Raw genomic sequence first — 13217 nt, 5'->3', positions numbered from 1 at the left:
AGCATGATGCTAGGCGTAGAAGGCGAAGATGGACCATCTTGCAATTCTTGAAGTCCTTCCCTCATGTGTATGAATATCATCTTCAATGTGTCTTTACCTTTGTTGCCTCAATTTCCTTCAACTTGTTGTACTAAGTCATGGTCCCAATCTTTGCTTCTCATCGTCGTCGCCTCCTTCAATTCCTCGTTGTCCCATTGCTGCCTCATCTTCACGAATTTTTCTTTCAATTTCCAGAACAGAACCTGTACTGAAACATTGCTCCATTGCGAAGTGCACGAATTTTTCTTTCCAACGAGTCCTTATTCGCCCAAAATTGATTCCGAACAAGAGAGTTGTGTCCATTTTATCCCAGCGCTGCAATCTGTTTCGACGAATTTCAAAACGCGCAACGTCCAATGTTCTTGACATATCTCCTTGTACGGGTCTTCAAATTCATTGATCTTGGATGCGTTGGAACGGGAATTTCATGGAGCTTCTGAATATCAACTTTTTCTTCCTTGTACATCTCTGTCCATGTGCAAAATTTAATGAAAACAGCGGGGCTTGCTCTCGAACTTTGGAGATGTTGACGAATTTGATTTCTTCTTTGATCACGAATTTATGGGAACGCTTTGTCATGCCTGCAAAATAATTCAAGTGCACAATCTACCCCCAAGGTGACAGTTGGGAGTAGAAACAATTGCCAACAAACCAAAAACATCCCCTAAGATACTTAACTTGTGGCATAATTAGTCTAGTGAAAAAAAAATAAACCTAATGGGTGTATGTGAATGCAAGTGGGAGGTGTGTGTATGCAAATGAGAGGAAAATGGATTGCTATCTTGGTCAAAAGAGCTTAAAGATGGAGGTCCACAAACAAGTTTAAACACCACGTTTAAACAAGATTGCAAAAGGTAAATGCTATCATGATAAGCATTACATAGATAGGAAAGCATACATCAATAAGATTGAGACCAAGCTAGCAAAAATGAGGGCATGAACAATGGAATGGATGCAAAGTGCAAATGCAAAGTTAGCAAAAACAAGTGTTAGCATGGTTGAAAGGACCTTTCGATGTTGTTCCGCAACTAGTTTATTCAAAAACAATTGCTAAGAGTGACAAAAAGCCTTCGCGACACTTCATAAGAAGTGAGGCTTTTGTCAATGAAAAGGTTATTTATCGAAAAAGGATCAAGCAACCGAGCTAACAAGGTTTTAGAAGTAAGTTTATGGGTTTCCTATATTTTTGGCTTAAAACAAAATTTTGAAGAGAGAGTGTTGGGTATAGAAATTCTATCTAAGGTGGTTTTTTTAAAAAAAAACTAGAGAGAAACAAAAGTTAGATTTTTTTTGAATGAAAAACATAACCTATGGTTTTAGGATTGCTCTATGAGTGGTTTTCCTAAGGATTTTAGGATCTCAAAAGCGAGGCTAGTCAATGTTTTTAGAAAAGGTTTTTTTTAAAAGCAACATTCAATGCAATGCAAGGGTGAGACGAACAACATGGTATGACATGATGAGGTGGTCTAAAACAAAACAAAAAGTTAGCCTAAGTTAACTAGCCACAAGTTTAGAATCAAAGGGTGGTGCAACACTTCATATTTCCCTCTAAAAGGACACAAATAAAAAAAACTCTAAACACTAATAGGCACACAAACACAAGTTTCCCAAGATCAAATAACAAAGTGCTCACTCAATAACATTTAGAATGAACAACATGAAGTTGTGGTTTTTGTTAGAGTAATGGTACAATATTACTTGATATTCCGATTAAAGAGTGCAATGTAGATGGTCATATTAATATATATATAAAATAAAAGATCGGGTTGCCTCCCGCAAATCGCTTCATTTAAAGTCATAGAGCTCGACTTTCTTACATACCTTCTCATTGATGCGAAGCCATGGTCCTTCATGCAAGAGGTGAAGGTGTTCCATGCAGTTCTTATTCCACTTCCCATGTTGGACATGATCAATCACGCTTAATGGAAAACTTGCCCAATTGTCTCTCACATCATGGTCACCTCCTTCTTTGTTGTCCTTCGTCGCTACCTTTCTTTTCACGGATTTTCCTCTATGTCCAGATTGGGAATGGCGCCAAATAATTGATCCAATGCAAGGTGCACGAAATCTTCTTTCCAACAAGTCTTCATTTGCCCAAAACGCATTCCAATTGAGGGAGTTATGCCCCTTTTTCCCCGTCACTGCAATCTGCCCCGTGCTGATTTCAGCACGTGCATCTCCGATGTTTGAGACATAGCTGCTCCCATGGGTCTTCAATTGTATCGATCATCGATGTGTTGAACCGAGGACTTGATGGAGATCCTGAATATTCAACTTTCTTGCATTGTAAATCTCTGGACTTGTGCACAAAATTGATGATGCTTAGTGACGTCCGTTCTTGAAACTTGAAGATGTTGATGATGGTGTTCAAAATTTTGGGCACGGTTTCCCTCCTCATCATTTGAGTTTCATGTCCTGCATGGTTAGTGAAATTCGGGGCTTCTCCCGACATGTGCTCTTTTAGGGTCATGAGCTTGACGAAGCGCAAAGCAAGATCGAGATTTGCAATTATTTGTAAACATAAGCAACATAATCACATCCTCAATTAAATTTCATCAACAAGGTATGGTGTAATTAAATGCAGCATGTGTTTCTTGCATAGCGTGGAGCTCATTATTAGGCAGAGGTTCTTTAAGCATGAAATTAACCTTCTCAAGAAACTCTAGCCTATCATCATGAAAAAAACAAGGCATAGAATTTAAACTTTCATTCCGACTATCGGTTCGAGCATGAGATTTTTAACGATTATCAACAAAACCAATAGAAGCATGAGAATTCACTGTATACCTTAGCCTCGGAGCTCTTTCATACTCATTGGAGTCGTGGTGCTTTGTGCGAGATGTCATCTTGATGCACTCGTCGTGGTCCGTCATGATTTGCTTCTCACGTCTCCATGTGTTGAATGTTGCGCTCTTGTAATCCGTCGTGGTTTGTTTGCAACATCCTCGTTTGTCGAAGGTCTTCCGCTTGTGCCTTCATTTGCCAATGTCATTGGGGTTCTTCCTCTGCTCTAAGCTTCTGAATTTTATCATGTACGCTTGATGAAAATATCGCCCAAGCTCGCCTTCATTGTTATCATCGTCATCTTCTCTATCTTGTTCTCATCGCGTTTCTCCTGCCTCTTCTTCGTAGAATCTCTCCTGTATACTCAACATAATATATACCAAAATATAGATCTATTGAAATGTTTATGAAATTACCTTTCCAATGAGTAGTGGTCATTCGCTTTAAACGGAGTCCAAACGAGGGAGTTATGCCCGTTTCACTTTTGGCGCTGCGTGCTGTCCAGAAATTTCCAGACTGCACAACCTTCAATGTTTTGGCCATACCCGCTTGTAGGAATCTCCGATTAACTTGGTTCTTGATTCGTTGGGACGGGAACTTCGTGGAGCTTATGAATATCCAAAAAAATGCTGCTATTTACTTCTGAGGTTGAGCAGAATATAGATGATAACAATGACTTCTTACGAATCGATCCGAAGATGTCGATGATCTTGATCTTGTGGTCTTCGGAGCATCTTGTTGTGCATCCTTGGCTTCAAGGTCATCACCATTGATTCACCAGTGAGTAGCATAGCTCCAATGGTCTGTCTCCATGGTTCTTGCTTTGCCTAAGGTGTCGGGATCGAAGGAGGCTCCCGTGCTTTGTGTCGATGATCAGAGCGGTCTCTTTCTTTGATTGCACTCGACTAGAAGCTTATTGAGCATCCCATGGAGAAGATGGGTGGCATCATGGTTCCTCTAATCTTGTTTCCTCTAGTGTTGGTCAACTTCAAATCATCAACTTTTGTGCACAATGTTCTCCAAACATCTTGCGACGTCGTCATCACTTTCTCCATTGTTTGTTGCTGCCTCTTCTTTGTTGAATTCCTTGATCATCCTGCACAGTACATGTACCAAAATTCTACTCCATGGAAAGCCTTATGAAACTACCTTTTCAACGAGTGGTCATCGATCCCAAATGGACTCCGTATGAAGAAGTTATGGTCGTTTTACTCCGGCACTACGCTCTGTCCCGAGACATTCCAGAACGCGCAGCGTTGAAAGATTTTACCATAACTCTTCACACCGATCTCCAAAATTCATGATTTTTGATGCGTTGGAAAGTGGACTTGATGGAGCTTCAAAATAATCTATTATTTGCTCATGGTGCTTCTCTAATCTTGGATAAAAAACTCATTACAACAGTAACACTTTGGAGATGATGATGATCTGATCGCACGATTTTCTTCGCGGGCATGCTTCATACCTATTGCTTGAACAAACAATTTTTCCCAAAAACATTAGTCTTTAAAATCAATTGACATGGCGGCGTACCTTATTTATCATCTTTTTCTTTGGGGAGTAGGGACTCGATAGCGGATGCTGGGCCACTAACAAAACTTAGCACCTACCACTAAAGAGCGGATCTTCACGTAGCCATCAACTTGCTTGAGTGAGATTGGACTTGCCAAAGTACGGACGTTGAAAACTTCTCAATCGCTTTGTGTCTAGGGTTTTACCTGCATTCATGGACACAAACAAGAAACACAGGATATATGCAATAATAAAGTTAGGGTTAGTCCAAAAACTAGATAGATCGCCCTAGGGTTCGTGTTGCCGATCCCCGGCAACGGCGCTAGAAAAGCTTGTTGATGCTCCTTAGCGCCCCGATTTGTATACCGCAAGCGCACGGTTCGTGTAGCTTTTTCCTTAGAGTATTCCCCCAAGGTTTATCAATCCATGGATCGACAAAGAACTACCTAAGGTTTTCTATCTAATCTAACGGATCTATCCTAACATGAAGCATTGATTGCATATAAAGGGTAAACCTTTGGCAGATATGAGTGATGTGTAAAGGTTGATCTCATCCATGAACATAGGCTTAATCATAGCAAAACCAAAGACATGACTAGGCCTATCGTCATCTAGTTGTAGTTCAAGCTAATGAGCAAATAAATCATGCATCTCAATCAAAAGCATCTTTAAATCCAAAATCTCCAATCCGATCCCTCGATACTCCGCCTACTCTGTGGAGACGGCCTGTCATGACGCCCCTCTTTTGAACGAAATACCCTGAAGCAAGTCGAACCCCCTTTGGTAGTTCCGCCATGAACCTCTAGCCACCATGACTACAAGATCATGCTAAGCGATCTATCTCGATAATAGATCTAAGATGAAGCAAACCCAAAGAAAAAAACGAAATCGAAAGAGAGAACATGATCGCTAATAGATTCGGAAGACATGATTATCATTACTCACATAATAGATTCGTTTGGATTGTCATCACCGAGTACATACCATTGATGACTCCAACTAGCTCATGAACTCCACCATGGCACAACCACGCAGGGAGGCCATGGTAGCTAGGGGTGGCCTAAGCCATCTCCTAGACAACTTCGAAGACTTGTGGCGGCCGTCGTCTCCCTCCGGTCTTGGCCCTAGGTTTTCGTCGAGTTCTGGGTGGATGGATACCACGAGTTGAATAAGGTGCGAGCTATTTATAAGCCGAGGAAGCCACCGGTCGAAGGGGAGGCCGAACCGCCTCAGAAACGGGCTAGGCCGGCCGGCCCCATGGGCCTAGGCCGGCCGGCCTACCCCCTTTCGGGCTCACCTCGATCTCATTTTTTGCGTGTAGACTCCTCGCATCTTCTAGAGTTTCTGTCCTTCACGATTGCACCCCTTTGGACGTCGTTATCTTGGAGATATCTTCGAGGAAAGGATAGGATAGGGAATCCTTCCTTAACACTACAAGAAACCATTTAATCTGTGACGAATTCTGACGAAATTTTTGTAACGTTTGTAGAGATCGTCATGAATATGCAATATGGATATAAGGCCCATAACATAGTGACATTTTGTCGATTTCGTCATAAAGCAGCCCATAACTTGTGATGTTTTAGCAAATCCGTCATAAATAATTAATTTAGAATTATTGTCATATATATAGCCCAAAGGGAGAAAACAAAAATAGAAAAAGAAAATGAAGCACAAAATAGGTGCTCGTCTTGGCGCCTTTGAACAGCAGACCTCAAACTTGAGATGTTTGAGACATACCACCACATCAAACAACCTTTTATATATGCTCAAAACTAGTTTTAAGTCTTTTTATTATATTTTTTTGCACAAAACTAATTTTAGATCTTATTTATATTTTTTTGGGTCGACTCAGCATGTCCGCAGCGGCCCTCCCGCCCGCCCGAGCTGGTTGGGCCCAAAAAGGGCGGACAAAATCGTTGGTCAAAAAAGACGGACGACGGGGTTCGAACCGCAACCTCAGGGAAGGAGGGCTTGCGCCTTACCACTATACTACTCGACCGTTTCTGTTTTGTGGAGGAAGATCAAGGTTTATATAATAATAATGGAAGGTCCTTGGTATACTGGATCCGCATCGAGTTCCCAATCGACTGCATCCGCGTCGAGTTCCCCTTCCTGCTGAGCGCCGTGGACCTCCTGCTGCGCCGCCGTCGACGGCGCCTCCACCCCCACCGTCCCATGTTGTACCGCTCTCGCCCACCAGTACCACGCCATTGACCCCGGCCCTCCACTACCTCATCCCGGACTGCCGGCGCCCGCCATTGCCGGCATGCCGCGCAGCCCCGCCATTGCCGACTCCTCCCTCATGGCCGCGGGAGCACGACATGGACGGCATCAACTCCGGCTGTGAGGCAAACCTTGTCCCCAATCTCGACAACGGCCACCAGTCAGCAAGGTATTTATCTATAATCTTCTTTGTTTACCGTGATTTTTTTTAATTGTACAAACTTGTTCATTTTTGTTATTCTGTTATGGTTGAATAGATGGATCGATCTTGGGTGCATAGCAAATTGTTTTCTCCAGAGCACATTGATGGTGTGAAAGAATTTATGAGCTTCGTTCGTGAAAAATTCAGTGATAAGGTTGAGATTCTGTGCCCATGTGGTAGATGCCTTAATCAGAAGTATCAATGTCAAGCTATAGTGAAGAAGCACATATTGATTAATGGAATAGACAATAGTTATACTCGATGGATTCATCATGGAGAGAACTCAGATGAAGATGTTATTAATGATCCTATTGATGTTCATGACATAGATATGACAAATTATGACAACTATGGTGTTGATCCTTTAGAAGCGGTTTTAGGCGACCTAAACACTGCTGAAGAACAAACAAGACATGATGGAGAAAATCTAGAAGCTGATGCAGAACCTGATGAACAAGATTCATTTTTCAAAATAGCCATGAGAGAGGCAAAGCGTCAACTTTATCCTGGTTGTACAAAATTCTCAAGGTTCTCTTTTGTGGTAAAGCTGCTTCATATGAAGTCATTATATAGGATAAGCAATTCTGCTTTTTCTGCAGTAATGAAGCTATTGGCTGAAGCATTCCCGGAATGGAATACACTCCCAAAATCATATAATGAAGCAAAGAGTCTTCTAAAGGAATTTGGCCTTGGATATGAATCAATACATGTGTGCTCCAATAATTGTGCGCTATTCAGGAAGAAATATGCCAAGCTTGACAATTGTCCTGTTTGTGGTCTATCAAGATGGAAGGACCCAGAAAGGAAGAAGATACCACAAAAAGTATTGCGGCATTTTCCACTAGAACCTAGGTCAAAAAGGATGTTTGCAACCAAAGAAGCATCAGAGGAAGCACAATAGCACAAGTTAAAGCGGCAGCCCAGTGAGAAGGAAATGTGCCACCCAGCTGACGGTGAGGCATGGAAATATTTCGATGAAGTATATTCTGATTTTGCGGAAGATGCAAGAAATCTTAGACTTGGACTTGCTACTGATGGGTTCAATCCTTTTTCAGAACAGAACTCAAGGTACAGCATGTGGCCTGTATTTGTTGTGCCATACAACCTTCCACCCTAGGCATGCATGCAGGAGTCAAACTTCATGATGGCTTTACTTATTCTAGGACCTAAATCACCTGGGAAGGACTTTGATATATTTTTAGAGCCTCTTATAGAAGATTTACTTGATCTTTGGAAGGGTGTGCGAACTTTTGATGCTAGAACTCACAAGACATTTAGCCTACGTGCTGCAGTTTTGTGGTGCATCCATGACTACCCAGCTTTGAGTACTCTTTCAGGGCGTACCACAAAAGGTTATTTTGCATGTACTCATTGTGACAAGAACCCTCTTTCATACAGCCTTAGGAGCAAAATTGGGTATATTGGGCATTTTCGATTCCTCCCAAGAGGACATCGTTTGCGGAGAAACAATGAGTTTGTTGGACTTCATGAAAGCAATGAGCAACCAAGTCAATTCACTACAGAAGAGCTGCTGGCTGAACTAGAGAAAGTTAAAGATGTTAGACCTGGGAAGTAAATTTTTGCAAGAGTTAAAGTTTCCAGATGGCTTTGCTTCCAACATCTCAAGATGTGTAAATGCTGATGGAACCAAGATACAAGGGCTAAAAACACATGATTGTCACGTTCTTTTGCAAAGAATCTTTCCAGCTGCCATGAGAGGTTTTTTGGACAATGACATTTATGTAGCAATAGCAGAGTTGGGGAAGTTTTTCAGGGAACTGTGCAGCAAAACACTTGACAAGGATGTACTGGCTGAAATGAAGAAAGAGATCCCTATTATTTTGGTGAAGCTTGAGAAAAATTTCCCCCCTGCTTTCTTTGATGTCATGGTGCACCTTGCTGTCCATTTACCTGATGAAGCATTACTTCGAGGTCCTGTGCAATATGGTTGGATGTACCCAATTGAAAGGCGGTTGTACACTTTGAAGCGCTATGTGAGGAATAGGGCACGGCCAGAAGGCTCAATTGCCGAGGCATATATTGCTGACGAATGCCTGACATTTTGCTCTAAATACATGGATGGTGTTGAAACAAGATTTAATCGGGAACCGAGAAATAAAGGTTTTTCTAATGAAGAGGCTTACGATGTTGATGTTTTTGGGCATGGAGTTCATTTTACTTCTGCATCTGAACTCCAATATGATGAGAATTGTTTTGATCAAATGGTGTGGTATGTGCTTAACAACTGTAGTCAAGTTGAGAAATATGTGAAGTAAGTTGTAATTATTGTCTTCCTTTTTTTCCTGCCACCTTGATGATGATGTCTGCTAACTTCAATTCTCCTTTTCTTTTTTTTGCAGAATGTTCAGAGATGAATTAGAGAGAAGGGGTGCCTAACATTGAAAGAAAGATTCGGATAGGATTTCAAACTTGGTTCCGGAAACATGTTAGTTTACGTCCACATGCTTCTTTCATTTCTTTTGGTACAGATTCTGATATGTCTGTGTTACATGTGCCAGATCATGAGTTTGCAGGATACTCATGAAGAGGAGGTGTCTGATGATGTCTTTTCCTTGGCATGTGGTCCAGATTTCAGAGTCAAAAAATACACCTCATGCATAGTGAATGGTGTGAGGTTTACTACTGTTGACCGTGACAAGAATAAGAAAACACAGAACAGTGGAGTCATGACACAAGGTACACACAATGGTCAGTTCATTGATTTTTATGGAACCTTGAAAGAGATAATAGAGTTAGAATATAATGCTGAAGAGAGGACAGTAGTTTTGTTTAAATGTGATTGGTTTAAACTTGATGGAAGGAATACCGAACTTCAATATGATGGCTTCTTTAAAAGTATCAATGTTGGAAGTACATGGTATAAGGATGATTCTTTGATTTTGGCCACTCAGGCTAGAAAGGTCTTCTATTTGCCAGACACCAAGTTGGGTACAAAATGGCAAGTTGTCCAGACATATGACCATAGACATCTTTACAATGTAAGGGAAACCGAGTCTGCACAATATAATGCACCTGCATATCAAGAGGATGAATGCTGGGATGGGGACGAAAGACGAGAAGCAGTGATAGACACGGCATATGATATTCCTTTGAATAGAAATGATGAACGCGGCCCTATTTTTGATAGTGCTGAAATTGCTCGGTTGGTTAAAGAGTGCCACAGAGGGCATCAGACTGATGGCGAAGAAGGGGATCAGAGTATTGACGAAGAGGAAGAAGATGACACACTTCTAGAGTATTGTAGCGATAATGAAGGAGGTGGTACACTTGATATTGACAGTGATGATGAATAGCTGCTACCATTTATCAAATATTATTTTTCATGCAGAATTTGTAATATTGTGATGATGGAACCCATGTAATGGAATTCCCATGACTATTTGAGACCATATTCTGTTTGTGCAGAATGACATTGTATCTTTTTTAATTGCACACAGACTGTATTCAGATTCTCAGAATTGAAGCTGCAGCCTCCAGAAAGGATTTTCTACGTCTTCTCCTTTTGCATTGCTGAAGAGGATGAGGGTCTCCATTTCTGTGTTTATATACGGCAATTTTTCATCTCTCCATCCACCAAATATGGGGACATGCTGTTAAAATTTTTAGAACATTACATCACAGACCTGGACTGTCTCAATTTTTGTAACACTAAATACAATTTTTCATCAGCCAAGGCCGGGCAAACAAACCCATCCAGTGACTGCACCAGCTAGCAGCCATGGCAAAGCTCCAAAAATACAAATCCATCCATTGCTCATTGCTCAGACCCAAGAAACAGAACTTAGATCATGCTCATTGCTTCAGTATACATGAACCATCATAGTTTAAGTCAATTCAAATACATGAACCATTTGCTGCTGATGATATCAAATTGGCCAATACAGAATGAGCCAAACACTCACAAGTCACAATGCCATTCTCGCTACTAAAATAGCCATTTCTCTTTGTACCAGTATAGTTCATCCTTTGTACTAGAACTGATGAGAACAATGCATGATGAAATTGGACTAAAAATGGATGCTAATTTCTGCATAGTAGTAGTTCATTTCACAACTTGCAAAATTCACATAGATAGGGGCACAAGTCATCTCACAAACCAAAAGACCATTTCATCTGGTTCCACACTACAGGTTCATTTGATCAGGTTGCACAATTACAAGACATTCACAAACTAAAAGGATGCACAACCTACTGGTTCATTTTATCAGGTTGCACAATTACAAGACATCTCACAAACCAAAAGGATGCATAACCTACTGATTATTCAGCATCCAACCATCCATCAGTTGCACAAACAAAAAGGATGCATAACCTACTTAATATTCAGCATCCAACCATCCATCAGTTGCACAAACCAAAAGGATGCTAATCCTACTTTTTAGCTAACTCCAATTTCGCATCTATCAGTGCATTTCTAAGTACTTCTTTTTTTTCTTCCGCTTCTTCGAGTTGAACTTGAAGTCCTGCTTTCTCTTCTTCCGCGAGATCAATTTCTGCAATAAGCACTTGCTTCTCTGCTTTTAGCTTGGCTACTGTTGCTTCTTCTTTTCTGAGGGAGGCTTCCAACTGAGCTGCCTTCGATTCGGCACAAGCAAGCTTAATGGCCATTTGCTTGTTCGCTTCCTGGGCTTCATTGAGTTGCTGCATAGCCATATTGTACTTGTTTTTGGCCTCCCGAGCCTATGAATATTTGGGCATCGAAAGGAGAAAAATTATGCACTTCCATTCATCAGACTTCAGTCAAAACAGTTAATCGAACTGGTAAAATTGCCATGGCCGGAAATATTATGCAAATCGTACCTTAGCGTGGGCGCTTGTGCGGCACCAGCGGCCGTTTCGGCCGCGCGGCTGTTCGCTGTCGAAGCCGGCCATCTCCTCGCCGCGCCGCCCGTGGCGGCCGCTGGATCCCACCCCGCGCCGCCGGCCAACGAGCCGCTGGATCCCACCCCGCGCCGCCGGCCAACGAGCCGCTGGATCCCACCCCGCGCCGCTAGAAGCCGGCCGAGGAACGCCGCTGGAAGCCGGCCGGAGAGCGCTGGAAGCCGGCCGCGGGCGTCGCCTGCCAACACGTCGCTGCTCGCCTACAAGGACGGAGGAGACGAGGAGTTCAATGGTTGTGCTGTCAGTGGGGACGGTGGAGGCCGCGGAATAGAGTTCAATGGTTGTGCTGTCAGTGGGGACGGTGGAGGCCGCGGAATAGAGTTCAATGGTTGTGCTGTCAGTGGGGATATCTTGATGTGTTTTAGCTAATGGCAAAAGAAAGTTTGTTTGTTTCCAGTAAAGCATATTTACTGTCACTTTCATTCAACAGCATGTCTATCATCTAGTAGTTGGTAGTAACGATGTACAATATAGCCTCAACTGCATATGTAGGGTTTCTCTGGTCAAAGAGAGAAATTTAGTCGGAAAACATAACTCTGACCATGAATTCTTTACTCTTATATATTTCTAAGGACTGTTTGGCAAATTAATTCTTCATCATAAATGCACTCACACATTGCTTCAAATAATGTTCATGTTCTTGTTCTATCCCACACATTGCAGTAGGTCCCTAATCTGTTCGTATTCTATCTCATCATAGCAATGCTGCTTCCGATTGAAAAGTACTGCCTCGAACAATGCATGGCAAACAATGCAAGGCTCCAACAATTGGGTCTTCCTCCTTACAACCCCAATGGTACAATAACACCTGCCAATTCTAAAGACAAGAACAAGACAAAGCAGAGATACAGAAAAGATCCTGACTATGGTCCTTTGCAAGATGATACCGGTGAACAAGATGATGCCGGTGAACAAGATTCGTTTGATGATGAAATTGCGAAGGTGATAATTCTTCCATCTTGTCAGGGATTGTTTTTCTGTCTTTTTGGAAATGCAATACAATTATATGGAAACATTATTGACTCATCGTGGCTTCCATTTGTTCAAGGGCTCTAAGACCAGCAAGATAACTAAGAGACAAACCTCAGATGCAGCACCTATTGGAGTCAAGTTTCGCAGTCGCTCTCGTAAGAGGGTGTATGCAGCTGCCACACCTACAACTACAACAGGTCCATCATCAAACAGAAGCATTTCCCTGCCTAATGCAAGCCTGTCACCAAGTGACATACATGTGCCACCTTCATCACACTCTGCATCACACTCTACAGGCAGCAAAACTGTCGGACCTGCTGATCAAGGCTAGTTGTACTACCATGTTTGTCCTTCTATGACCATCGATTTCCCAATGAATGCATTCTTACTTCCTGCTATTTTGTAGATGATGGAGTAGATGCCATTATGCATGTTGATGGTCACAACAACTTGGGCACCATAGGTGATCCTTTCTTACTATCATTTAAATATCTTTGGTTGCATGGTTGAATGTAAACTTAATGCCTGCAATTTTAAGATGGTTTGGACCTGCATGACGACAACAACACCATGGTTGCTG

The 13217-nt window shown here is 42.0% G+C and overlaps 1 protein-coding gene and 1 long non-coding RNA gene across 2 annotated transcripts; one reads left to right on the top strand and one right to left on the bottom strand.

Annotated features, from left to right (window-relative positions):
* Positions 1 to 8373: 8373 nt before the first annotated feature.
* On the top strand, positions 8374 to 10274 carry LOC120697342. The gene is made up of 2 exons (XM_039980522.1): positions 8374 to 9209; positions 9283 to 10274. Exon 2 carries the CDS (start codon positions 9286 to 9288, stop codon positions 10075 to 10077), a length of 792 nt encoding a protein of 263 aa, XP_039836456.1. The 5' UTR covers positions 8374 to 9209; positions 9283 to 9285; the 3' UTR covers positions 10078 to 10274.
* Positions 10275 to 10871: 597 nt separating this feature from the next.
* LOC120651605 lies at positions 10872 to 11943 on the bottom strand. The gene is made up of 2 exons (XR_005666257.1): positions 11585 to 11943; positions 10872 to 11464 (listed from the first exon to the last, which is right to left on the bottom strand). It is a non-coding gene; the product is annotated as an uncharacterized LOC120651605 (long non-coding RNA).
* Positions 11944 to 13217: the final 1274 nt, after the last annotated feature.

This window comes from Panicum virgatum, chromosome 1K (genome assembly GCF_016808335.1).
Source record: "Panicum virgatum strain AP13 chromosome 1K, P.virgatum_v5, whole genome shotgun sequence".
In the NCBI taxonomy this organism is placed as follows: Eukaryota; Viridiplantae; Streptophyta; class Magnoliopsida; order Poales; family Poaceae; genus Panicum; species Panicum virgatum.
This window is presented reverse-complemented; position numbering and strand designations above follow the sequence as displayed.